The 24,893-nt window shown below is 49.1% G+C and overlaps 1 protein-coding gene across 1 annotated transcript in view; it reads right to left on the bottom strand.

The window, feature by feature from the left end:
- The window catches only part of KSR2 (kinase suppressor of ras 2), a 295,021-nt gene that overhangs the window by 117,388 nt on the left and 152,740 nt on the right, over positions 1 to 24,893 (bottom strand). Inside the window, exon 5 of the mRNA XM_066260479.1 lies at positions 665 to 849. Coding sequence (XP_066116576.1) covers positions 665 to 849 — 185 coding nt within the window. The remainder of the gene's footprint in view (positions 1 to 664; positions 850 to 24,893) is intronic.

Genomic DNA, 24,893 nt, shown 5'->3' with positions numbered 1-24,893 from the left:
CCCCTCTGAACAGGTCGTGCCTGTTCGGCAACACCTGCCTCTGGGCAGAGAGGATTAAATGCCTTTTCAGACCTCAGCCCTGAATCACCAGAAAGTTCCATTTCCGCTCTACCTAGTAACAACTCTGTCTACAGCAGAATCCGTGGGAATAGAATGTAAGCCACCGCAGGCCACACTCAGCCCAGTGTGACCCCGAATACATCTTGGGGATGTAAAGGTTATACTGTGCTGACCTGCGCTAGGAGGGAAGGGTTGGATTGCAAAATATAATCACAGAAGCCTTACCGACCGCAGAAAAAGCAAAAGACCACAGAAAAAGCAAAAGCCTGTGACCAGGCAGCTAAGCCGCAGGAGAGAGAAAAGGCTGATGTTTCTTTCCCCGACTGCCCTGCGTGCTTGCTCCCCTGTCACCCCTACACACCTGCGGGACCTGCGACAACAGCCAGTCCACCGCTGGAGCAGCCAGTAGGCCCCCTTCCCTTGGAAACCAAAGAGGCAAGGAGTGTGGCGCAGGTCAGGTCGGGGGCAACGGGAGGGGCACATATGGGGCGTACCCAGAGAACATTTAGCAAGCAGACTCACCAAAAACAAAGAAGGGGGAGCGGAGGCCTGGCAGAGAGTGCTGCCACCGCCCGGCCCAGCCGGCCCCGGTGTGGTGACTTACTTGAGGAGAGGCTGGCCTCTGTGTGGACAGGAGGGGTGGAGGGCAGGAAAGGTCCATGTCCCACGAAGAAGGAGCGGAGGGAGCGCTCGGGCAGGAGTGGGGAGCGCTGCTGAGAAGGGATGTTCTCACAGCTGCCCACGCTGCTGTGGATCTTGAGGTTCAAGGGCTTGCTTTTCTTCTTGGCTCTGGGAGGGAGACACAGAGGAGAGGGCCATGTATCCACACCCACACAAAATGAGAGCAGGGAGACCCGATGTCCCTAGCATGGCACCCAACACCCACTCCCACCCTCACCCCCCTCGCACTGAGCTCCAGCCACGGCTCTGTGCTGTTTCTCACCTCGGACCCTTCGTTCATGCTGTCCCTATCTGTCTTTTATCACTTGGCTCTGGTGTCCTCTCCTCCAGGAAGCCTTTCCTGATATCCCATCCCTCCCAGCCAGGGTTGAGAAGCCTTCCCTGAAATTCCCTTTTTCATCCTAGCCTGGGTAGATTGTTGCCCCTCAATTCTCCTAAAATAGTCTAAATAGCTCTCTGTGGCTATACTTTACCATTTTTCCAAATTCTTTCTTTCAGGTTTTGTCTCCCAAGTGGACTGTGGGTCTTTGAGGGTAATGATTTGTATTGTTCATTTTTCTGCCCTTGGCGAGGAGCATAAAGCCTGGCACACAGTAGGTGCTCATTAAGTGCTGATTCAGTGACCGACGTGGATTAAGACTGACACTTATCACATTGCATCCTAACACTCTGTCTTCCACACTCAACTGTGGGCTCCCTGAGGACAGAAACCTGCGGTTTTCATTGTTGAAACTCTCGGCCCCTTGCTTACCATCAGTTAAACAGAATGAACCTCTCAAGCCAGTTTTGAGACATTCCCCCCTGCCCAAAAAGCTTAGGTGATCAGTTTATGAATTTGTTTTAAAACGGCATCCAAAAGAGCTCTTGCTCTTCTCTCCACCTCCCCACAACAGCCCCATTCAGGCTGGGAGTCGGGCGCCCTCTTGTGGCCAAAGTGAACTCTCTTTACAAATTTTCGGGGTTCTGGCTGGAGAGCCTGGGAGGTGTAAGACGGAGGCCTCCCACAACAGCAGCCTGAAAGCCGCCCTCTCCAGGACGCCTGCTGCTCATTGGCCTTACAGAGCTCAGGTGTGCCTGCAGAGTCGGCCCTTTCTTCAGGGAGACCGGGGCTGGGGTCCCAACCGTGACGTCAGGAAAGTAATCCCACTTTTTTGTGCCTCAGTTTTCTCACCGGGACAATGAGAAAAATAACAGCACCTACCTATGAAGGCTATCACAACAACTCTCAGAGCTCACGCGCTTGGCACAGGGCTCCACACAGAATGGGGGTCCGGGCTGCCTGGTATTAACATCACTGTAACCGGGTCAAATGTGGCAGCCGCCGCATTGCACGGCAATGACCTTGGGGAAGTCAGACGTCGGAGTTGAGCTGTGCTTCTTTCACCTGAAACATCCAGCAACTCTCTCAGCTCACTCCCCGTGGCCAACAGTGAGGATGCCGTGGGACCCTCTAGCAATAAATGCCCTTGTCATCTTCAAAGCACAGATGGGGACCTTGAGGCACTGGGCAACCAAGTGAGGAGGCCAGATCCTTGCACAAAGAGAACCAAGCCCAACCCAGCACCAGTTTAACAGTAGCTCAGTGAGAGTCGATTTGCCTTACCAACTTCGTGGTCACAGATGGAGCAGAGAAGGGGTGCATGCAAATAATTGAGATAGGTGGATCAAAAGATGGATGGGCCCTGGCCGGTTGGCTCAGCGGTAGAGCATCGGCCTGGCGTGCGGGGGACCCGGGTTCAATTCCGGCCAGGGCACATAGGAGAAGCGCCCATTTGCTTCTCCACCCCCACCCCTCCTTCCTCTCTGTCTCTCTCTTCCCCTCCCGCAGCCAAGGCTCCATTGGAGCAAAGATGGCCCGGGCCCTGGGGATGGCTCCTTGGCCCCTGCCCCAGGCGCTAGAGTGGCTCTGGTTGCAGCAGAGCAACGCCCCGGAGGGGCAGAGCATCGCCCCTTGGTGGGCAGAGCGTCGCCCCTGGTGGGCGTGCTGGGTGGATCCCGGTCGGGCGCATGCAGGAGTCTGTCTGACTGTCTCTCCCCATTTCCAGCTTCAGAAAAATATTAAAAAAAAAAAAAAAGATGGATGGGTGGATGGATGGATGGATGGATGGATGGATGGATGGATGGATGGATGTAAGGATGGATGAATAGAGGTAAGAATGAATGTAAGGGAAGGAGGGAGGATGGATAGCTGGAAGGGAAGGATGATGGCTGGATGAATAAATAAAAGGGATGAAAATGGAAGGACAGAGAGGATGGGAGGAAGGAATGAATGAAGGAAGAGAGGGAGGAAGATGATAGGATGAGAGAATGGAAGGACAAGTAGATGAAATAAAAGAAAATTAAAAGAGAGGGATAAAAGAAATAAGGAAAGATAGGATGATGGATGGATGGATGGATGGATGGATGGATGGATGGATAGAAGGATAAAAATGTCAAAGGATGGAAGAATGATGGATAGATGGAGAAATGGATGGATGCAATGAAGGAAGAGGGCACAGCGGGATGGAATATGGGTAGATGGGAGGATGGAAGAGAGGACAGGAAGAAGAGGAAGTAGGAGGAAGAACAGCTATTTGCTCAGGGGAGGTGGAAGGAAATCCTATATCGCTTCCCACACACCAAGGAAGCCTCTGTGGACAGGATGTGGGCTTCACCTTCCTCATCTGCCCTCACTCACTCAGGCACGCTCAGAGAGGAAAACAGACACAAACAACTGCATCTAATGGTTCTGACCGTGTACTAAGACCTAGTGACTATCTGGCCATCTCTCCTGAAGATGCAATTAAAAAGAATATCCTCTCCACAATCTTTGCCGGATATTAAATAGCTATTACATAAATGTCTTCTCTGGAAATGAGGCCAACTCTGCAGAAAGCTGGAAAATGAGGTGGCAGGAAACACTGGCAAGGGCATCGCCATCCTTTGGGGCTGTATGAGCCCTGGGCGGACCGTGCTGCTTTCTGGATCAGTGGCATGGCTAGCTGTGCCCACAGCAGCCCCAGAGCCTGGCTCAGCTGAAGGCACAGCTCCACAGAAGGAAAAGACACCCAGCTCTATGCCTAGGAACACAAATTTGCTTTGCCAGGCACAGCAAAGGGCTATTTCAGCTTTCAGGATCTAGGAAAGTTCTTCCAACCTTCCTGAGGCCCAACTTGCATAGAATCTCCAAATAAGAAGATCTTGAAAATCCTCACCTCTTCTTCAAATTGGCTCATGGCTTTCTGTCACAGTCCCACCGTTCTGGTCCAAGCCACCATCCTCCCACCTCTGAGCCACTGCTGCAGCTGCCTCTCAATCAGACCCTTGATCTCACCTTTTCTTCTCTGCTTTTGTTTATATTGACACGAAGTTTGCATAATATAAAATTAACTGCTTTAAAGTAAACTCGGTAGCATTAACTATTCACAATGTGCAAACTTAGTTCCACCATATTTTCCGCACCCCAAAGGAAGCTCTGTGCCCATCCAGCAGATCCTCTCCACCCCCCACCCCCCAGCCCCTGTGGTCTTGTCCCTGTAGATGTGCCTAGAATGCACAGCTCAAGTAAATGTGAACTTCTACATCTGGCGCTTCTCATAGAGCGTAACGCTTTTGAGGTTCATCCACGTTGTAACACCTGTCAAAACTTCATACCTTTTTATGGCTACGTAATCCTGCCCCGTTTTAATTCTTTACAATGTGTTTTCCACTCAGCAGTCAAAGTGAAGTGTTGAAAAGTGTACATTATCTTGTGTCATCCCGCGGATTAAGAACTTCTAAAAGTTTCCTCCTGTTCTGGCCTCTGGGGCTCACAAGAGCCCCACAGAATCCTTAATGCCCACCCTCCAACTTCCCCTCTCTGACTCTAGCTACTGTGGTCATTTTTCTGGTCTTTGATCTCACCAAGTTCTCGCATGTACCTCAGGGCCTTTGCACATGTTGTTCCCTCTCCCTAGAACATTATTCCCCATCCCGCCTGTTAGTGGAGACTTACTCAGCCTAGAGGAATCACTTACTTAGGGACGGAGGGCACAACCCTCAGAACTAGTTACACCTTCAGGTTACAAGCGACCCTTGCACCCCCTGCTTTTTCTCACACAACCCAACCAGAATTGTGCATTCACTTAACTGAATGAATGCCTCCAATGGCCCATGACTGCCACACATGTGGGAAGGGCTTATATCCCCAACACTAACACAAAGCAAATACCCCACAGCAGCAGAAACAAGACCAGAAGCCAGGTCAACAGATTCCCATCCAAGTCCACATGCCACGACTCAAGCAAGGACAATGTGGCATCTTCCATCCTGGAGGGATTCTAAAAAAATGTGGCCCAGTTTCAATCTGTGAGCCAGGAGGCCTGAGACAACAGGCTCTTCTCTATTAATTCTCAACGACGGACTACTTGAGGATAGAGACATACCTTCTTTGTCTTTTTCTAGTCCCTGGCCGCCCCCACCCTAGGTGTTTAGCTGGCTCTGCACTCAGAAGGCTCTAGGTCAACACATGTTTATCAGCCCGCCCTGTAGCACCCTCATCTCAAACAACACCGAGGGAAGCTCCAAACTGCTGTTTTGCCTTTGCACCATTTCCTATTGCAGAAGTTTGTTAGGCTTTGAATTAAGCAGAGCCACCAGCTCACATGACCCCTTTACCCTCAGCTTCCTTCAGTGTGAGGATGTGTCCCCTTAAACTCAAAAGCCATAACCCGGCCAAGTCCCTCAGCGTCTGATTAGCAGTGTCTGGTGCGTCTGGCCCGGCCAGTTGGAGGAAATGACAGGGCTGGAAACAGACAAGCTCCTCGCGGGTGTAGCTGGAGGACAGGCGTGAGCACACATTCCCGCATACCACCCTGTGCAGCAAAGCGCTAATCCACTAACCATTTCCCGAAACAGAAAAAGACACCTGCTGGTCGGACATGTGGCCGAGTGAGCTGTCTCTCCCTCCCACACGGGGCATTTAAACCCTTTGCTGTTGGCCTGATCTGATGACCTAATAGGAGGCCTCCAGGACAGACCCTCTTTCAGAACCAAAGCATGGAACCGATTCTTGGATGACAAGCGAGGGGGTGGGGTACATACGATCCTCAATACAACTGTTCAGATTCCAGGAAAAGGGGTGGTTTGAAAAATCAGGGGCCTGCTAAGTCTAACTCTGGGAAGGTATTTAGTGAGAAGCCATTTTGCTCCTTGGCTACCAGGTGACAACTCCAATCTGTGTCTTGAGCACACCCCAAGCATGGCATTAATAAACCAGGGGCCCAGCAAGAAAGGGGCACGAATGACCACCAAGAAGTGTAAGCATGTGCTTACGGCATCAGCTCTGTGTCCCCGGGTGTGAAGGAGCCAGCAATGCTTTCAGGTGACCCATGAATGACGTTGTGTTGTATGTATGTTAACAGTTAAAATGTGAAAAATAAGCTTTCATATTATCTGCATAGTTTCAAAGCCATAATTTCCTGGTATCCAGCTTTATGTAAAATACACTAAAAAGAAGACCAAAAAGAGGAAGAGAAAGAGGAAAAGAAGAAGAGAGAGAAACAGAGGAAGAAGGAGCTGAGAAAGAAGAAAGGAAGAAGAGGAGGAAGAAGATATGTTGGTTGAAAAAATGATAAGTAACTTCAAGTATGGGTCCCCCCAGAATGCCTAAATTGAGTTGACAGTACCAACTGTCAGCACGGTTATAGAGCAACCCGGATTTTCATAACATTCCAGTGAAACTATAAACTGGTACAACCATTTTGAAAAACTACTTGACAGTTTCTACTAAATCTGATTGCACCCCCTGATCCAACAATTTCACCCCTGGGTCAACCTCTCCCAAGAAAATGAGTGCCCACACCCCCAGGCGACCTGCGTATGAAGGTTAATGGCAACACCACTCCTATGGGCAAATGCCAGGAGCACTCTCAAAGTCCACTGATAATACAATGGATCAATAAGTCACAGCATACTCATACAACTGGCTACAGCATTGCAACAAAAAATCTCAAAGACACAGCACTGGGCAAAGGAAGCCAGCTGCAAAAGGGCATATACTATATGCTTCCATTTCCATAACGATCAAGAACAAGCAAAACTCATCTATGGTGAGAGAGGCCAAAAGAGTGTTTCTGTCTGGTCAGTTATTGACTGGAAGGGAACCCAAGAATCCTTTGTGTGTGAAGGGGACAGCTGGACATGTCCACTGTCTATCTTGATTGGGTGGTGATGACCTGGGTACATCGTTATACAGAAATTCATCAAACTGTACACAAAAAGTGTGCACTTTACTTCTTAATAAAAGTTAAGCCTTACAAAAAGGTGGGTTTTTTTTTAATAATAGTCAAACAGACACACAATCCAATTAAAAAGTGGGCAAAGAGCCCTGGCCAGTTGGCTCAGTGGTAGAGCGTCGGCCTGGCGTGCTGGAGTCCCGGGTTCGATTCCCGGCCAGGGCACACAGGAGAGGCACCCATCTGCTTCTCCACCCCTCCCCCTCTCCTTCCTCTCTGTCTCTCTCTTCCCTCCCACAGCCAAGGCTCCATTGGAGCAAAGTTGGCCTGGGCGCTGAGGATAGCTCTGTGGCCTCTGCCTCAGGCGCTAGAATGGCTCTGATTGCGGCAGAGCAACACCCCAGAGGGTCAGAGCATCACCCCTGGTGGGCATGCCGGGTGGATCCCGGTCGGGCGCATGTGGCAGTCTGTCTGGCTGCCTCCCCGTTTCCAACTTCGGAAAAATACAAAAAAAAAAAGTGGGCAAAGGACTTCAGTCAACATTGTCCAGAGAAAATACACAAATGGGAAACAAGCACAAGGAAAGGTGCTCCCCATTAGTCATTAGAGAAATGCAAATCAAAGCCACAGGGAGATATCACTGCACACCCACTAGGAGGACTATAACTAAGAAATCCGGAAATAACAAGTGTTGGCGAGGATGTGCAAAGTCGGAACCCTTGCACACCGCTGGTGGGAATGTAAAATGGTGCAGCCACCATGGAAAACAGTCTGGTGGCTCCTCAATAAATTAAACGTGGAATTACTAGATGACCCAGCAATTCCACTCTTAGCCACTTACTCAAAAGAATCAAAAGCAGGTATTCAAACAAAAGGTGCACACAAAGTTTATAGCAGCACTGACTGACCAGGGAAGGGGCTTCCTGGCAGCAGGACGGGAGATGATGCCCAACTGAGGACCCACAGAGCCCTCTGGAAAGAACAGAACTTACAATGGGATTTTGAAAAGCATCCAGAAGACAGGCTCAGCAAGGGATGCTTGCTCAAAGTGCACCCTTCCTGTCCACAGCGCTCTTCCTAGGACATCCTCCAGGTTCTCACTGCCAGTGCCTCGATCTTAAGGGAATCCCTGTCACTCGACCCCTGCTAGATGGCTGTGGGTGTCTCACCCAGGTACAGCGAGAATCTCAAATTCAAGTGTGACCCAATAGAAACTGTTGCGCACTGGAAGAAAGTCACTTGTGCTCTCTCATACCCCAACCGAGTGTGCAAAATGCAAGCCTTTTTTTTTTTTCCTCTGCTGGTTTGAACTGGGCAGCTCTAGACAGATTCTTCTAGTCTTAGGGTTGGCAAACCATGGGAAAATCAACCCTGTGCTCCAGTCCTCAGCCTGTTCTTGTAAATAAAGCTTTATTGGAACACAGCCATGCCCAGTCACTTACACTCTGTCTATAGCTTTGGCCTGACAACAGCTGAGTTAGTCGCAAGGCAGACAGCATAACTCACAAAGGCGAAAATATTTACCCTCTTGCTGTTTACCAAAAAAGTTTGCCAGTTCCTCTTCCAGACTCCCTGTCCTCAGATGTTAAGAAAAAACAACCCGGAAAAGAGCCAGAGTCTTCTTTGGGATTTATTTTTCCTTATAGTGACAGCTTCTCTCTTGACCTTCCTGTGTCTAAATAATGAACCATCTGCCTCCCTCCCCACAGTCCAGTCACAATGACCTGAATCGTCCGGGACTGGGCACTGGTATCATCCATCAGTGGTGCCCATGAAGCCCTTTTGCCTAAATGCATGCTGTTCTAGACGGTAGCCAGAGCCACATGTGGCCACTAAAACGTAAGTCAATTTAAGGAAAGTAAAATTTTTAATTCTGTTCATCAGACGCAATCACCGTGGCTTAAATGCTCAAAAGTCACATGTGGCTAGCGGTTACCGGATTGGACACAGCAGACACTGACACATTGCCATCATTGCTGAAACTTCTTTTGGACATCGCTGCTCCAAACAACCCCTGATCCCGGCACTGCAGGGGGAGGAGATACCCTGCTCCACCCCATCCCATCTCTCCCCCTTCCAAGTCTGATTTTGTACCTTCCCTCTCCCAACAGGAAGATCGACTTTGCTTCACGAAAGACTGAAAACAGCCAAACCGTGCCTCATAAGGAGCTCATCAATTAAATTATGGTAATTCCATTTGATGAAACTAAGTAGGTGTTTGGGAGACTCGGGATAGAAAGGACGCCCACGCTTATTATTAAGTGAAAGGAAGAAGGGGCCAAAAAACAATGTATACAATCTGACCACAGTGGTGTCTTTAAAAGATACACAGTAACTCAAAAACCTTCACCCAACAAATATCATCAGGACAATAAGGTGCTTGGAGTCCAGCAGTGAAAGAAGCAGACAAGAGCCAGGCTCTCGCCTGGGGGCTGGGATCCTGGTGAGCAATACACACAGATAAAATAATGAGGAAAGGCTGGTTGAATAATAAGAGCTCCATGGAGAATTAAAATCAGGAGATGTGCAGTGAGTGGGCAGTAGGGCCTCTCTGGGGACCGAGCATTTAGACTGAGACCAGAATGACATGAAAAACGCCAGATCTGCAAAGATCTGGAGGGAGACGGAACCAGGCAGCAAGGCAAGGCCAACGTTGGAGAGCCGAAGGCCAGGTCGGCGCGCGCTCAGCCAGGACCCCTGGGAGTCTGTTCTCACCACTGGAAGGAGAGGGTTTGACTGAGGCCCAGCAATGGTGGGAACCTGCCCGAGGGTGTTAAAAAGGAAAATAATGAAACCTGATTCAGTTCCTAAAAGTTCACTCCCTGCTTGAGGTGTAGCAAGCTGACCGCGCTAGGGGAATGAATGCAATTAGGGGATCAGGAGAAGAGGAGAAGAGGCCATCAGAGTCACCCCGACAAAAGAGGGTGGCGGCTTAGACCAAGGTCTGGGCAACGGAGGAGGAGGAGGGGTGGCTCCTGGAACAGCTCTCTGAGGACCTGCCCGTGGCCCACTCTCTGTGAAGGTGACAGGGAGGGATATCAGCTCTCCTACGTGGGTGTGTCAGTCTTAGACAGCCGCACTCAAGGTGTATAAACATTTTCTGGAAAGGTAAAAATAATAAGCATGAGGCCATCCAGGGCAGGCGGGAGGGGGCCGTGGATTTCAGGAGTGGGTGCTTTGTTACTTTGGGACTCTTTTGTTGCCATTTGCACAAAAGAGTAACAGGAAGATTCTTTTATAATATTAAAACATTATTTTTGAATGGCAGACAGTATTTTTGCCTAAAATGTTTTCTCTTTATTTTATTAAAATACAAAAAAAACAACCCTAGAAAAGAGATGCAGACATGAAATAATGCGGTCAATCGTTATTTAATATTTCAATGACGTTTCATTTTCTTTTTCAACTTTTAAATGACAGATTAAATTTGAGAGGGATTTTTTTGTTTCCCAAATGGCTTCTAGCAGTCAGCTGGTAACTTGTACCTTAGATTTAGTCAATAGATATAAAGATATGGTTGTTCATAGATTCTTAGAAATTAAACATATATATGTTTAAGTATATATATGTATATAAATTTATACCTTATATACTTATATATAAACATTTACATGTAAGTATAGATCATATACAAACATATATAAAACATATGTACTTGAAAACATATCAAATATCTTAAGAATGGCTATATTGGTACTTGTTTTTTTTTAAGTTCAGTTTTGCTCAAAAGCAGATCAGGGCCCTGGCCAGTTGGCTCAGTGGTAGAGCATAGGCCTGGCGTATGGAAGTCCTGGGTTCGATTCCCGGACAGGGCACACAGGAGAAGCGCCCATCTGCTTCTCCACCCCTCCCCCTCTCCTTCCTCTCTATCTCTCTCTTCCCTCCTGCAGCCAAGGCTGCATTGGAGCAAAGTTGGCCTGGGCGCTGAGGACGGCTCCATGGCCTCCACCTCAGGCGCTAGAATGGCTCTGGCCACAACAGAGCAATGCCCCAGATGGGCAGAGCATCACCCCCTGGTGGGCATGCCGGGTGGATCCTGGTCGGGTGCATGCAGGAGTCTGTCTATCTCCCAGCTTCTAACTTTGGAAAAATACAATACAAAAAAAAAAAAAAAAAAGCAGATCAGGCTTTCAACATCAAACTAATCTTTTCCTGTGGAGTCTAAAGAACACTATAAGCAAACAAACCAAAGAGAAACAGACTCATAGAGAATAGACTGATGGTTGCCATGGAGGGGTGGGACTGGGGGGCTGGGTGAAAAGGTGACGGGACTGAGAAGCACAGACTGGCAGTTACAGAACAGCCACGGGGGTGTCAGGTCCAGCACAGGGAATACGGTCGATTGGAATAACTGTGTATGGCGCCAGGTGGGCACTGGAAATATCAGAGGAGCACTTTGTAAAGTACATGACTGTCTAACCACTATGCTGTACACCCAAAACCAATACAGAATAATATTGAATGTCAACTCAATTGAAAAACTATTATTTTTTTAATTAAAAAAAAACAAACAGACCTTCTACCAAGACTTGATTTGGGGGAAAAAAGCAAATTTTCTCTCTCTTTCTCTCTATCTTTCCCCTCTTGTCCACTGAGATGCTGCTTCACTTGCAGGGCAAGAACCAGAGATGAAAAGGGAACAGGAAAGGAAAGATGTTCCAGCGCAGAGGTCAGCAATTATTTTTTCTTTAAAAAGCTGGATAGTAAATATCTTTGCCTTTGCAAGTCATATGCTCTCTGTCTCTAAGACTCAACCCGGCTGCTGCAGCACAAACCAGTCCCAGACAACAGTGAATGAATGGGCAGGCCTGTGTTCCCACAAACTGAATGGGTGGGGCCGTGTCCCCACAAACCACAAAGGTAGATGATGGGCCAAAATTGGCCCTCATGTCACAGCTTGCCAAGCCCTGCCCTCATAGGGTCTATACTTCCCTGAAAGTAGGAAAATTGAAACAAACCACCCAAAGTAACCCTCCAAATCCTACTTCCTGTTGCTTAATTCACCCCAAGAGAGGCCACCCCTGCCACCTGGCGTCCCCCCTACCCTCATCCTGACCCCCATCTTCCTGGGGTAGGTTGGGTTCTGTCATAGCACCTCCACATTTCTTGGAGCTCTGGCCACAGTTTTGGAGTACACACATGTTCTCCTAATTACTCGATGAATGTGGGCCTTGCCCACCCGTTTGGAAGTGCCAGGAGGGCAGGGATCGCATATGACTTGATTTTTGCGGGTCTACAGTGCCCACCACAGAACCTGGCACATATGCAGTGAGAGCTCCATTACCCAAATGAGTCCACAGAAGTCCAAGTGCTGCCAATGTAGCATCACATAAAAGCTGGTGGGCCCCTCACGGGAGCGAACTGGGGAGCGGGCGGACTCCAGCACACCCACTTTGTCTCAATGCTATGGGAAGGGACTAGGCTGGCAACCCCCCCCCCAACATTTATTCTAACAGGAGGTATCAGGACTGCTGACATCAACACCAAGACCCACCTGGCTGAGGTGGCAGAGGTTGGGCACTGTGCTCGGGACATGTCTCATACAGGGTAGGAACAATTACAACCTCCAGTTAATGAAGGTAACTGGGGTTCTCAATAATTAAGTTCCCAAGATCACAACTCAATAAAGGCCCAGGCTGTGCTCACAGGTTCACAGACTTCAAAGCCAGTTCTTAGTCGCTCTGTTAATTCCATTGTTAAGAGCTCATCACATAGGTTCCCATTTCACAGCTGTGCCTGCACAGACCTGGAACTGTGAAGGCCATCAATTCCAAAGTAAGCTGGGGAGAATCCGTCTTCCATTTGCAAACTGGGCATCTTGCCGGAAGGCTGGTCTCGGCCAGTTCTTGACCCTCACACAGACGATGCTGCCTCTGCCCCCATGGAATAATACAGAATCCACAGCCCCCTCTCCAGCTGAGCACCACTGCGCGGCCTGGCCCGGCCTCTGCCACCCCATCTGCATCCACCCAGCCAGCCCACCTCAGCTCTTCCTGATCTGTGCCGGCATCTGGACGCGCTGATTTTCCTGCATCCCCATCATTAGCAACTAATCTTATTTTTTTTTTGTTCCCCGACCCATTAATCAGTTACAGACCAAATATTTACACAGGCCATCACTTCCGACCGAACCCGGGCTCGTGACAGCCCTCATTATGACAAAGGATGGCTGATTTGGGGCAGAGATTTCACAGGCACGTGGTTGGATATTTTGTTTTAGGTTTCCTTTGCCATCTCCTTGCTCAGAAAAAACAAAAAAACAATTTCCAAGATGAACTGGCACAGAGGTCTCTTCTCACTGCCTCCCGGTGGCCACTGGGACACAGTAAGCCCAATAAACTCAGGCCTGGGCTGGCTCAGGCCCCTTCTCTTGGCCTCCCCCTGAGCAGGGAATCATTTGACTCACAAACATCCCCTACAATCAACAACCCTAAAGATGGTGGGGAAGGGGCCAGGGAGGGGAAACCAGGCGGCATCCTCACCCTCAGCCCAGGACACCCACCCCTTCTGGGGGTGGCTTGGCCTGAACAAGGTGACCCCAAGGGAAGCCATGTATGGAGTTGGTAAGATCATGGGATGAGGACGCAGGAAGCCCTGCCATTACTTAGCGAGTCACCTTGGGTGATGAGGCTGGTTTCCCCTCCCGTCAAAAGCAGAGATTTGCTGAGTGGTCTCTGTCCCCTTCTGCTCGTGTATCTCGGTTTTACCTGTTACAGCTGCTGTCCACTGAGGCTCTACTATGTACCTGGCCTTGTGCTGAGCATTGTATAGGCATTCACTCGCTCTGGTCTGGAAGAGGGGCATTATTTTCTCCAGATGAGGAAACAGAGGGCCAGCAGCAGCTTACTGAAGTCTCACAGCGTCTAGGGGGCAGCGAGGATTTGAACTCAGTTCTCTCTGACCCCAACACTCTTCGTCTTAAAATATATATACTGCAGCTTCCCTAGGGCCTGGTTCTGCTCAGAACACTTTGGAAAGGAAGCACGCTAACCTGTGGGTTCTCATCACCACAACATCCCCCTGTGAACTCATCCAGGGTCAGCATCCTCAGCAAATACAGAAATGACCACAAGCTCCGATGGTGAACCAGCAAAGGGCTTTCACTCTGCAAGCTGGAAACATTTACTCGGGCCAACTGGGAGCATTCTGCCACCATGGACTACTTCACGGAAGCTTGCTTTACACCGGGGGGCGGGGGGATGAACTGAGAGTGAATCCTTCCATACATGCCTAAAGAGGCAATATTTCAATCTGGTAATTCTTCAAGAGACACACTGAAAGGTGTCCATCACAGCCTGTGAGACGGACAGTAACAGCCACCAGATGGAGAGCACTTGGGAAGGACCCGGATGATACTGAGGCTAGCCGGGTGCCCGGGGCCAGCTGCTGCACCTCAGCAGCTCTTAGTTTGCTTACTTGTAAAATGAGGGCTTAGCGCAGACCAACCTTAAAAGCTCTCCCGCCCTCCCTGTGATGCCTCACACTTCCCTCTAGACTTCTGGCATGACCTTGGTCAGGTCAGACTCTGAGAGGCTTTGAGGCTTCCAGTCCTCTTGTTTATACAATGGCATAACCTCTCCAGACCTTCCCTCTGCCCCCTGCGTCTGCGGGGGCAGATGAGTCAGCATTCGCTGAGCAGAGAGCACAGTAAAACTTCAGTCAGTGTGATCCCAGTGGTGTGGAATTTCCAATTAAGTCATTCGTGACTGTCCTACAGAGACTCTGAAAAGAACGTCTGAGACTTCTTTTCTCTGTGAGTTTGAAGAACTGTTGCCTGACATCAGTGTGGTTGTTTGTTTGTTTTTCAAACCAAGACCTTCAAACTTCTTGCAGCTTTTGCTTCCAGTGGTGACTCGTTATGATACAAACTGTGTTCATTTGGAATCAAACAATATAGAGGGTGCGCCCCCTGGGAATGATAACTTACAATGCTCACCAGCAGGACCCACACATTTAAATAGCTCCGCCAGCGACCTACATTGTTGCTTTGCAGGGGACATTTGCTTGTGACCACCCAGTATTCTCACACACACACACACACACACACACACCCCACACCTTTGGCGAAATGTCTTTCCTCCTCTGTGTAGTCTTGTTGGGGATGTTCACAAAGGATGGATGCTGCCACCCCCCAAATCACCAGGTGCCAAGTCCAGACCAACTGGAGTCTCTCTAGAAAAGATGAATTTTGAGTGGAGTGACACATGATGGGAAAAAATCTCTGAAGCTCAGTTTATCTACTGGTGCCCCCCCCCCCCCCCGCCACCGCCGCCGCCTAAAAAAATCCTATCAAGTCATTCCTGTGACACAGAGCCTCCAGACACCTTGGATTTTGTCTCTTTCCAAAATGTTTGTAAATCCAGAGTCATTCCGGAATCTTCCATGTAGCTTTATTGCTCATGAAGCCAGCTAGAGTTGACTATTGCTGTTTGCAGCCAGAGACCCCTCATGCCCCCTCCAGACCACAAAAGTTGAATTTTCTTTAAAAAAAAAAAAGTCTAGAGCTCAATTTTTTTCTAAGCCAGGCTAATACTACACCCTCAACTCTAGTGTCTCAAATCCTTTGGTGGGGGGGCCCCAACAGCAATCTGCATTTTAACAAGCTCTTCAAAAATGCCTCCGCACCCCTGTTGGCTACGGCTCACTGTCCATTAGTGACACCTGCCTGGACTGTCACCGGCAGGGTCGACACAGGCCAATGCTCTGGACAAAAATCACACCTGCTCAGGCTACCCTCAAACCAGGCTGAGTGTTCAGGCCAGACCAGGCTCAGGGCACGCCAGAAGGAGGGAGGAAATGCATCACCCAAGGACACTCTCTGGGCAAACCACAGGGACGCAGCGGCACACGCCACAAAGTCCATCATCGTGGTGACGCTGAAGGCTCAGGCGTGGCCCCTACCCTCCCTATCGAGGAAGTTCATGGTGTTTATGTCAAAACCAAGGCTCCGCAGGGGCAGCCCCACGCAGTGGGTCTGCACAGAGCATGCAGGGAGAGTCAAGCAGGAGATGTCTGGATGGGGAAGTGTGTTTATAGAATACTCTGTGTCCATGCTGTAAAATACTATGGAGGCGTTACAACGAATGAGGGGACTCCAGAGCTGTGGTCAACAAATTTTTCCATAAAGGGCCAGATAGTCAATAGTACAGATCTCTCAGACCATGCAATCTCCATTACAACAGCTCCACTCTGCTACAGAATCACCAAAGCCACCCTAGGCAATACATAAACACATGGGCGTGGCTGTGTCCAATAAAACTTTATTTACAAAAACAGGCAGTGGGCTACCTTTGGCCTATGGGCCACAGTTTTCTGACCATTGATCTAAAATGTCAACTCTAATCAGACTGATAGTTGCCAGGTGGGAAGGGGCTCAGGGAGGGGTGGAAAATTGAAGGGATTAAGAAGTACAGATTCGTAGTTACAAAATAATCCCAGGGATGTCACGTACAGCACAGGGAATATAGTCAATAATAGTGTAATGACTGTGTGCGGTGCCAGGTGGGTGCCTGAGGTATGAAGGGGCCACTGTGTAAAGTATATGACCGTCTAACTACTATACTGTGCACCTGAAACTGATACAAAATAACACTGAATGTAAACCGTAATTGAAAAATAAAATAACAATAAAATAAAATAAGATACCAACTCCAGGAGGGTAGGATCGTGGCAGTTTTGTTAACCACTAGATTCTGGCATCCAAGACACACCCTGCCATACAGCAGAAGTGCAAGAAACAGTTGTTGAAAGAATGAATAAAACCATAAAACCCTGCCTCTCTCTATTAACCTGGAAAATGAATATTTCAACTATTATCCTAAGCCCTTGACTCGAGCATGTACACAGGGAGTATGACTGTGTCACTCATTTAAATGCCTTGAGCTAATTGTTGCCAGCACACAGGTTAATTAAATGGCACTAATCATTAAAAAAAAACTCAGTTCACATTTGCACATTATCACATCAAAGGGGTCTCACTCTGTGGCACTTTGCTGGCTCAGAAAAAAAGAGAAACAGGGCACCCAGAGATCTGTCCTCCAGTCCTGACAGGCACAAAAGCCATCTGTGCTCATGCAGGTCCCCAGATCCGCAGGCAGGTGTGTCCATCTCCAAGGAAACTTCATCTATAAATGCCACGTGGTGTTTTCCAACCACAGGCAAAAGGATTTGTATCCGGAGGAAAAGCTATAAACCTTCACTCCAAAATAGGGACAGGGCTTCTTGGGATGGGGGGGGGGGGGCTGAAATGGGCGGGCCATGCAGCCAAGGTGACTTGCTGCATGAGTCAGGGATGTATTTCTGAAGGGGTCCAAGGAGAGACGGGAAGCTGTGCAGCCGGGGGAGGTAAACTGTTGCACTTGGAGACACTCTCTTCTATGATGCCCTGGAGTCTAGAGCAACTGGCATTTCAATTAGCAAACTGGTAGCAAAGAAAGACGGTGGCGGTGGACACAGTCATTGGCCCTCACCTTGCTCCGTAGGTACCTGGGGAACTGGATAAGAGGCTCCCTCCCCTCTCCCGCCTGAATATGCAAACGCACTTGCCCTTCAGCATGCACATGAATTATGTAGCATGTTTGGCAGGTTGACAGAGACCGATGGCTGCCCACCCAAGGCCACACTGGGTGCAAACAGAGCCATCATGTCAAGATGTTCCAAAAGGCCCCCTCCTGCCCCATTCGCCTCGGCACAGACTCCCTGTGCTGCATGGCTGTCTCCATCACTGTCTACCGTGTCCGTCCCAGATCTCTTGTGGATGCAGATGGCCGGAGGAAGGTAGGATATTTCACGGGCCAAGCCATGAGCTGCAAACTAAATCACAGAGCAGGAGTAAAAATCAAACTAATAAGAAGTTTTACCTCCCCGTGCTGGGCACTGGGATAAACATTTCCCCAACGTTACCTCCAACCTGCAGAGGCCATATGGGAGGTGGAAGATTGTGTCCCCACTGTACAGAAGAGGAAACTGAGGCACAGAGAGTGGAAGCTGGTTGCCCAAAGGCCCACAGAGGTGGCATTCTACCCAGGGGCCTGGGCTCCTTCACCTCTGCAGCTTGTCATTGTCACCATCAGACAGGTGAGGCTCAACAGGAGAGATCACTAATGTGGAAAGTATGAAACAGAAAGACAAACTGATAAAAAAATGGATGAAAGACTTGAATTGACATTTCTTCAAAAATATATAAATGGCGGCCCACAGGCACATGAAAAGATACTCTGCATCATTAGTCACTAGTGAAATGCAATTTTTTTTAAGTGAGAGGAGGGGAAATATGAAACAGACTCCTACATGCACCCTGACCAGAATCCACCCAGCAACCCCTGTTAGGGCTGATGCTCGAATCAACCAAGCCATCCTTAGTGCCTGAGGCCAATACTTGGACCAAAGAGCAATCCTCAGTATCCAGGGCCAATGCTTGAACCAATCGAGCCCCTGGCTGCAGGAGGGGAAGAGGGAGAGAAGGGGAGAGAAAGGGCGAGAGAAGCAGATGGTCACTTCTCCTGTGTGCTCTGACCAGGAATTGAACCCAGGATGTCTATACATTGGACTGAAACTCTATGCACCGAATCACCAGCCAGGGCCATGAAGTGCAAATTAAAACCACAAGAAGACATTACTTCACACCCACTAGGGTAGCTGTGATAAAAATATATATATATATTAATAAATGGAAAAGTGTTGATGAGGCTATGGAGATATAGGAACCCTCACACATCACAGGAAGAGAAAATAGTGCAGCAATGTGTGTGGCAGGGGGAATTGGTGCTTTTTCAGAAAGTCAAACAGAATTACCATATAAGCAAGTCACAAAAGGACACCTCTTGTAGGATTCCACTTATGTGAGGTACTTAGATCATAAAAGTCATAGAGACAGAAAGGAGAATGGCAAGTGGCTGGCGGGAGGTGCGGGGAGAGAATTGGGGAGTTGGTGTTTAAGGGGGATAGAGTTTCAGTTTGGGAAGGCGGAGGAAGTTCTGGAGGTGGACGGAAGTGACGGCCAGCTGCAGAATCATGTGAAGGTGCTTCAGGCATTGAGCTGTACGCATAAAAATGGTTAAAAGACAAAGTTGAAGTTACAGGTGTTTTAACACCGTTTTAAAAATGTGTTAGCAAGTAGATCATTTACCCTCTGATAGTGGCGAGGTGGAACAGGGAGGAGGGTCCTGTGGGAAAAGGGGGATGTGGAGGGGGAGAGACTTGGAGAGGCAACTGCTTTCCCTTAGGAGGACCAAAGGGAGGGCCAAGTCCCCCGCAGGCCCCGGTGCCATTCCCAGGAGAAGCACGCTGAGCGGGGGAGTGACAGCTGACAGCCAGCACCATGACAGAAGCCATCCACTGGCGAAGTCTGGGTCCCCTCCACCTTCTCCACAGCTGTTACACATCTTCTCTCGCTCTGTGCGCTCCACCTGCTTGGATCCAATTTAATTAGAGGTTCAGGGCTCCCCAAGTACCAAAAGCAATGCCAAGTTTACGACCATTAGCAAAAGAGCTATAAAACCCAGCTCCGCCGAATTACCGCCAAGTGCCGTCTACCACCCTGGGGGGACCGCTGGGCTGCAGCCTGGGTTTCTTTGGGGTCCACTCCACCCACGGCCGACACTTAACCCTAAGTAAACCAGTGGATGGTGAACCCCGAGTCTGAGAGGACTGCTCAGAAGCACAACGTGCACAAACTTCCCGAAGCAACTGCAGCCAATCCTCATCTTAGAAGAACCGGAGCCGTCCCTATGGCGAAGTTTCACAGCGAACGTGGGGGGGGGGGGGGACGCAGCTTGGAGTCAGACAAACCTGGACTCTGCTTCTCTGCACCTTGGACTTCCCTTCTGTAGGAAGGGGTGACTGATATCCTAGCGTGGTTGGAAGCGTTATCTCGAAGTCATTTGGGGTGTGGGCTCAGGAGCAGGCATGGCATTCAGAGTCAGCCCTGCAGCCGACCAGCCTTTCAATTCCAGCGAGGCTGCCCCATCTCTTTGGGAAGGAGACTGCACGGGGGTAGACAGGGCCACTCGTAAAAGGACCCTTCTCGTGCCAGTCCTCCCTTAGCGAGTATGGCAACTAATGAGAAATTCTGGGCATCCAAAGACAGCTGGGACCTCCCCTTGCCACGTCCAGGTGATGTCAAGTAACCCCTAAGACTCTACACCTGAAACCTATATAATTGTATTGACCAACATCACCCCAATAAATTCAATTTTAAAAAAAGAAACCCCTGAGACACCAGACCTGGGAAGTCACCTTGCAGAGTCTCAGTCTCCACACCTGTAAAATGGGACTAACTGCAGTACTTGCCTCCCTGGGTCACTGGGACGGTTTCCTGAGATGACATGTGTCACCTCAGGTACACAGAATGTTCCATGACGTATGCACCAGGGTAGACAATTGAGGGGGCTCCAGCTGCCCCAGGCACCCAGGGGACTAGGCTGATGGATACTTCGACACAGCTTTAACCATTTTGCAAGGCCCCCAGGGTGGGGGAGGGGGGCAGCTCCACTGAGAAGCCCGCAGCACAGACAGCAAAAGGCGGGCTCCCCTTCTCCTGCAGGGAGGGCGCTGTCCAGCTCTCTCCTTAGGTGCCCATAGGCCTGGGCTCTTGATTTTTTAAGTGCAATTTGGTTTTATTGTAAAAGGAACCCACACAGTGTTAGAGTGCTAATTCAGCCCAGAAAGGTACATAATGAAAACTGAAAGGCCCCCTCTGGAGGGCTTCTAAGGGCTGGGGATGTTCGGGTTCTTAATCTGGGCACTGGTTACACAGGGATGTTTAGTTGATAAAACTCAAGGAGTTATATATATACTTACTAATGTGTATTTTTTGTGTACATATGTTAGACTTTCGTGAAAAGATGTTTTTAAGTCCCTTGTTATGGGCTAAATTGTGTTCCTCCCACCCCAAAAAAACATTAAAGTCTCCAGGACCTCAGAATATGACTTTATCTGGAAATAGGGCCATTGAAGATGTAATCAGTTACATTTAGATGAGATCACATTAGAGCAGGGTGGGTTCCTAACCCAACGTGATTTGTGTCCTTATAAAAAGGGGTCATTTGGGCCCAGACACACGTACAGGGCAGATGGTATGAAGAGACAAAGGGAGGACACCATGTGAAGTTAAAAGCAGAGGTGTGGACGATGCCTCTACGAACCAAGGGACGCCAAGTGGGCCAGCTCACCACCAGCAGCTAAAGGAGAGCCCCGAGCAGAGCCTGCCTCCAGGCCTCAGAAGGAACCGGCCCTGCCAACACCGTGACCTGGACTCCCAGCCTCCGAAGCAGGAGATTGATTTCGGTGGGGTAAGCCACCCCAGTTGCAGCGCTGGGCTCTGGCATCCCTAGGAAACTAACACACCCCCTCCGTCCCTTCCGCTAATTCTCAACAACACTCCCGAGAGGTTCCCACTGTTCGTGGTTCTCTTGCGCCTTCCCAGAGAATTGTTTTAATCGCTCCATCTGTCATCCCTTCCTAGCATTGTCCACAGCTCCGCTGCGGGTGGTCACACACCAGGATTCAAAGTTCCAGGCCCACTTCACAGTGTGGAGCCTGGTGGGGCCTTTGGGGCAGCCCCCGACTCACACACACACATACCCACCCACCTGAAATCACAACCACTTCAATACAGGAGAGCAAAAAGGATATCACAAAGCAGTTCTCAAATACAAGCTTTCAAGATCCTCAGAAAGACCTTTTCTGACTGTAACACCCCCCACCCCTGCAAAACCTCCAGAAATCTCTCTGTCATGTTCCTCCCTCTCATCCACCTCGGTTTTCTGCAATCACCACCTGACATCATACTACTTTGTATTTATCAGTCTCCTGTTCCTCTTCTGCCTGGACCCATCACAGTCTTACTGGTTGCCTCAGGGCCTTTGCACATACTGTTCCCTTAGCCTGAAATGCTCTTTCTACAAAAATCCATACAGCTTGTCCCACCATTTCATTCAATTCTGGGCTCAAATGTGCCCTCCTAGAGCAGCCATCCCAACTGCCCCATCTGAAATAGGAGGTCTCCCCCCCACACTCTCGACCTGCTTCCTTGGCTCTCGTTTCCTCTGTGCCAATTATCATGACCTGACGTATGCACATTTATTGGTCTCCGTGCCTCTTGTCCATCTCCCCTGCCAACATGAGGGCGGGGCCTCTGGATGCTCCCTTCTGCCTTCAACTCAGCATCTAAGATGGGGCACAGCATGTGCTAGACATTCAACAAATACCTGTGCACAAACCTGCTTCACTGCTTTTATGTAAAATGTCAGTAACAATCATCACAACCCTTTCACGGAGCGTTGCTGGTGCATCATCTCAATTCTCCCGCCAGCCCAATCAAGGAGGTATTCTCATCCTCCCATGGGACAGACAGGGTACAGAATTGCCATACAGCCCCAGGGTATGGGCCACAGTCACGTTAGATCCCAGAGCTGATGGGCTGAACCACCTGCCTCACTCCCTCTGCATGCCTCTTACATGTTCAGTGTGACGGTACCCATCACCGAGCACCTACCGCTTTGCCGCCCCAACTATGATCTGCATCATAGCAGAGAGATCCTTAATGAAATGCAACCAACAGCAAGCACCAAATTGCCTTTCCTGTCTATTTTTCCCTGCACAGGACTGGCCTGCTTGTTATAAAAAATAATAAGTCAGTGAAAAATAATGATGCCGCCTGGATGCCAGGGACGTATATGGAGAAGACAGATCAAGCCATCCCGCGCTTTAATTGGCTTCCTGCCACTGCGCGTACTTAACTTGGTGAGGACACTATTAACTGCACTGAAGAAAGCATTTATTCACAAGAAAGCCACATAATGAGGTGATGCGCCAGTGTGGGAGCAAACGGCATCTCTCAGATAAGGGAGAATGGCTGAAACGTCCTCTTACCGGGTTTTTGTACAACTCTCAACATGGGTGCTGTTGTGCGAGACAAGAGTGAATAAATAATTCTAGGTGATAAAAAGGATCTTACGGTTTATCTCCTTTTGCTTTTCAATATCCCCTGCCTTCACTGCTCCAGGATAAGCCCCCATCATCTCTTGCCGAGTGTTCAGGGGGAAAGCCTCTTAGCTGCACCTGAATGCTCAGCAGTCCTCTCTCCACGCCACAGCAGAGAAAACTTTTTTAAAAGTTTAAAGCTGCTTACGCCACATCTTTGCTTGAAACCTTTCAGAGGCTTCCCACGGCTCATAAAATAAATATCAAATTCTTTACCATCACCTGTGTAGTGGGTAGAATGATACCCCCTCCCCAAAAGATATATCCACTGGGGCTTGTCCACGTTGCCTTATTTGGAAAAAAGGTCCTCATTAGTTTAAAGTTAGGAATCATGAGGTGAAATAATCCCGGATTATCCAGCTGGGCCCTAAATCTAATGACAAGTGTCCTTGTAAGAGAAAGGCAGAGAAAGAGTTGGCACAGAAGAGAAGACACAGAGGGAAAGGCCAGGTGAAGATGGAGGTAGAAATTGGAGTGATGTGGCCACAAGCCAAGGAACACCTGGAGCCACAAGAAGCTGGGAGAGGCAAAGAAGGATTCTCCTGTAGAGCCTTCAGAGGGGGTACAGCCCTGTTAACACCTTACTCCAATTTATGGCCTCCAGAACTGAGAGAATAAATTCCTATGATTTCCAGCCACCCCATTTGGGGTCATTTGTCACACAACCCAGAAAATGAATGCAGCCTCCCAAGTCTTCATGTGATCTGACCCCTCTTACTTATTCTCTTTTCCACCAGACTGCCTTTCTTCATTCACTGAAATGCAACATGCTTCCCTGCCTATCCCAGGGCCTTTGCACATGTTGTTGCTTCTGTCTGCCCTCCAGTTAACTTCCACAACTTCAAATAGCAATTTAATCATACCTCTGCTGACAAAGCCTTTCCTGATATTAACCAAATCTGATTCTCCATCACAGACCCTCCCAACACTAAGCACGTCTTCTTGCTAGCCCTTGTCAGTTACCATCCCAAGTGTGTGTGATTCAATTATCTCCCTCATCAAAATTTGTCTCCTTCACTTCTCTCCTCAGATCTATGCCCACAGTGCCCGCTATATAATAGACACAAGTATTTGATTATAAATGTTGAAGGTAGGGGTAATTCAGAGAATCTCAACAACAGGTTCTATAATCGAATATCCAATACACCCATCAAACTTAAGAGGGATACAAGGAGTCTCCAGGCAAACAGTCAACTCAGCCTGACCCATTTTTCCAAAACCACATCCAAGTTTCCAGAAACCACTTCCAGAGCCCGTGGAGGGTATCAGACTAGGACTTCTTGTCTTCCAGACTCCTCAGTGTTGGCAGAACTCATGTCCTCATTAAGGGTCATTTTCATCCATTCCCCCACCAAACTGGAATACTCCCAGAGACCAAGACAAAGGCCCCAACCACTTGCAAGCAGAGATGCAGCGAAACTCCTGGAGCTGATGGCCAGCACACTGTGGCCCTTTTAGAAGCTCCTTCCTGGCTTGGATGTTCAGCTGGAATGAGATCTTCCAGAGCTACAATATCACACACACAGGGCCATTTTTCTATATTCAAAGCAAGATAACTAACTGACTGCAAAGGGGGGGGGGGACCAGCCTGCTTCTCATGGCACTCAGAGAAACAGCGAGGAAAGGTTTCCAGCAGAAGACCTGCTTCCTTCGCAGTCTCTCCGAACTCCAGTTCCTCGGTCCCCCACAATAAGGCCACCTGGGAACAAAAGAGAATAGAAAAAAGCCGGGATCAAACCAGGGTCAGGGAGACAGGCAGGTGGATGCCTTCCGAGTAGGGCCAGGGCTCGAATCACAAAATCGACATCAGCCAGGGGCCAAATCTTGGGCAAGTTATTTAACCTCTCTTAGTCTCACTTTCTCATCTGCAGGGCAGGAATTAATGTGTCCGTTCAGCAAATACTTAGGGAGCCCCAACCATGTGCAGGGGAGGCCGAGGCTAGGATATAATGAGCAAGGTGCCTAGGGCAGAGA

Source organism: Saccopteryx bilineata, chromosome 2, assembly GCF_036850765.1.
Source record: "Saccopteryx bilineata isolate mSacBil1 chromosome 2, mSacBil1_pri_phased_curated, whole genome shotgun sequence".
Taxonomy (NCBI): domain Eukaryota; kingdom Metazoa; phylum Chordata; class Mammalia; order Chiroptera; family Emballonuridae; genus Saccopteryx; species Saccopteryx bilineata.
Note: the sequence above shows the minus strand (reverse complement) of the source record. Positions and strands in the feature narration are given on the sequence as shown.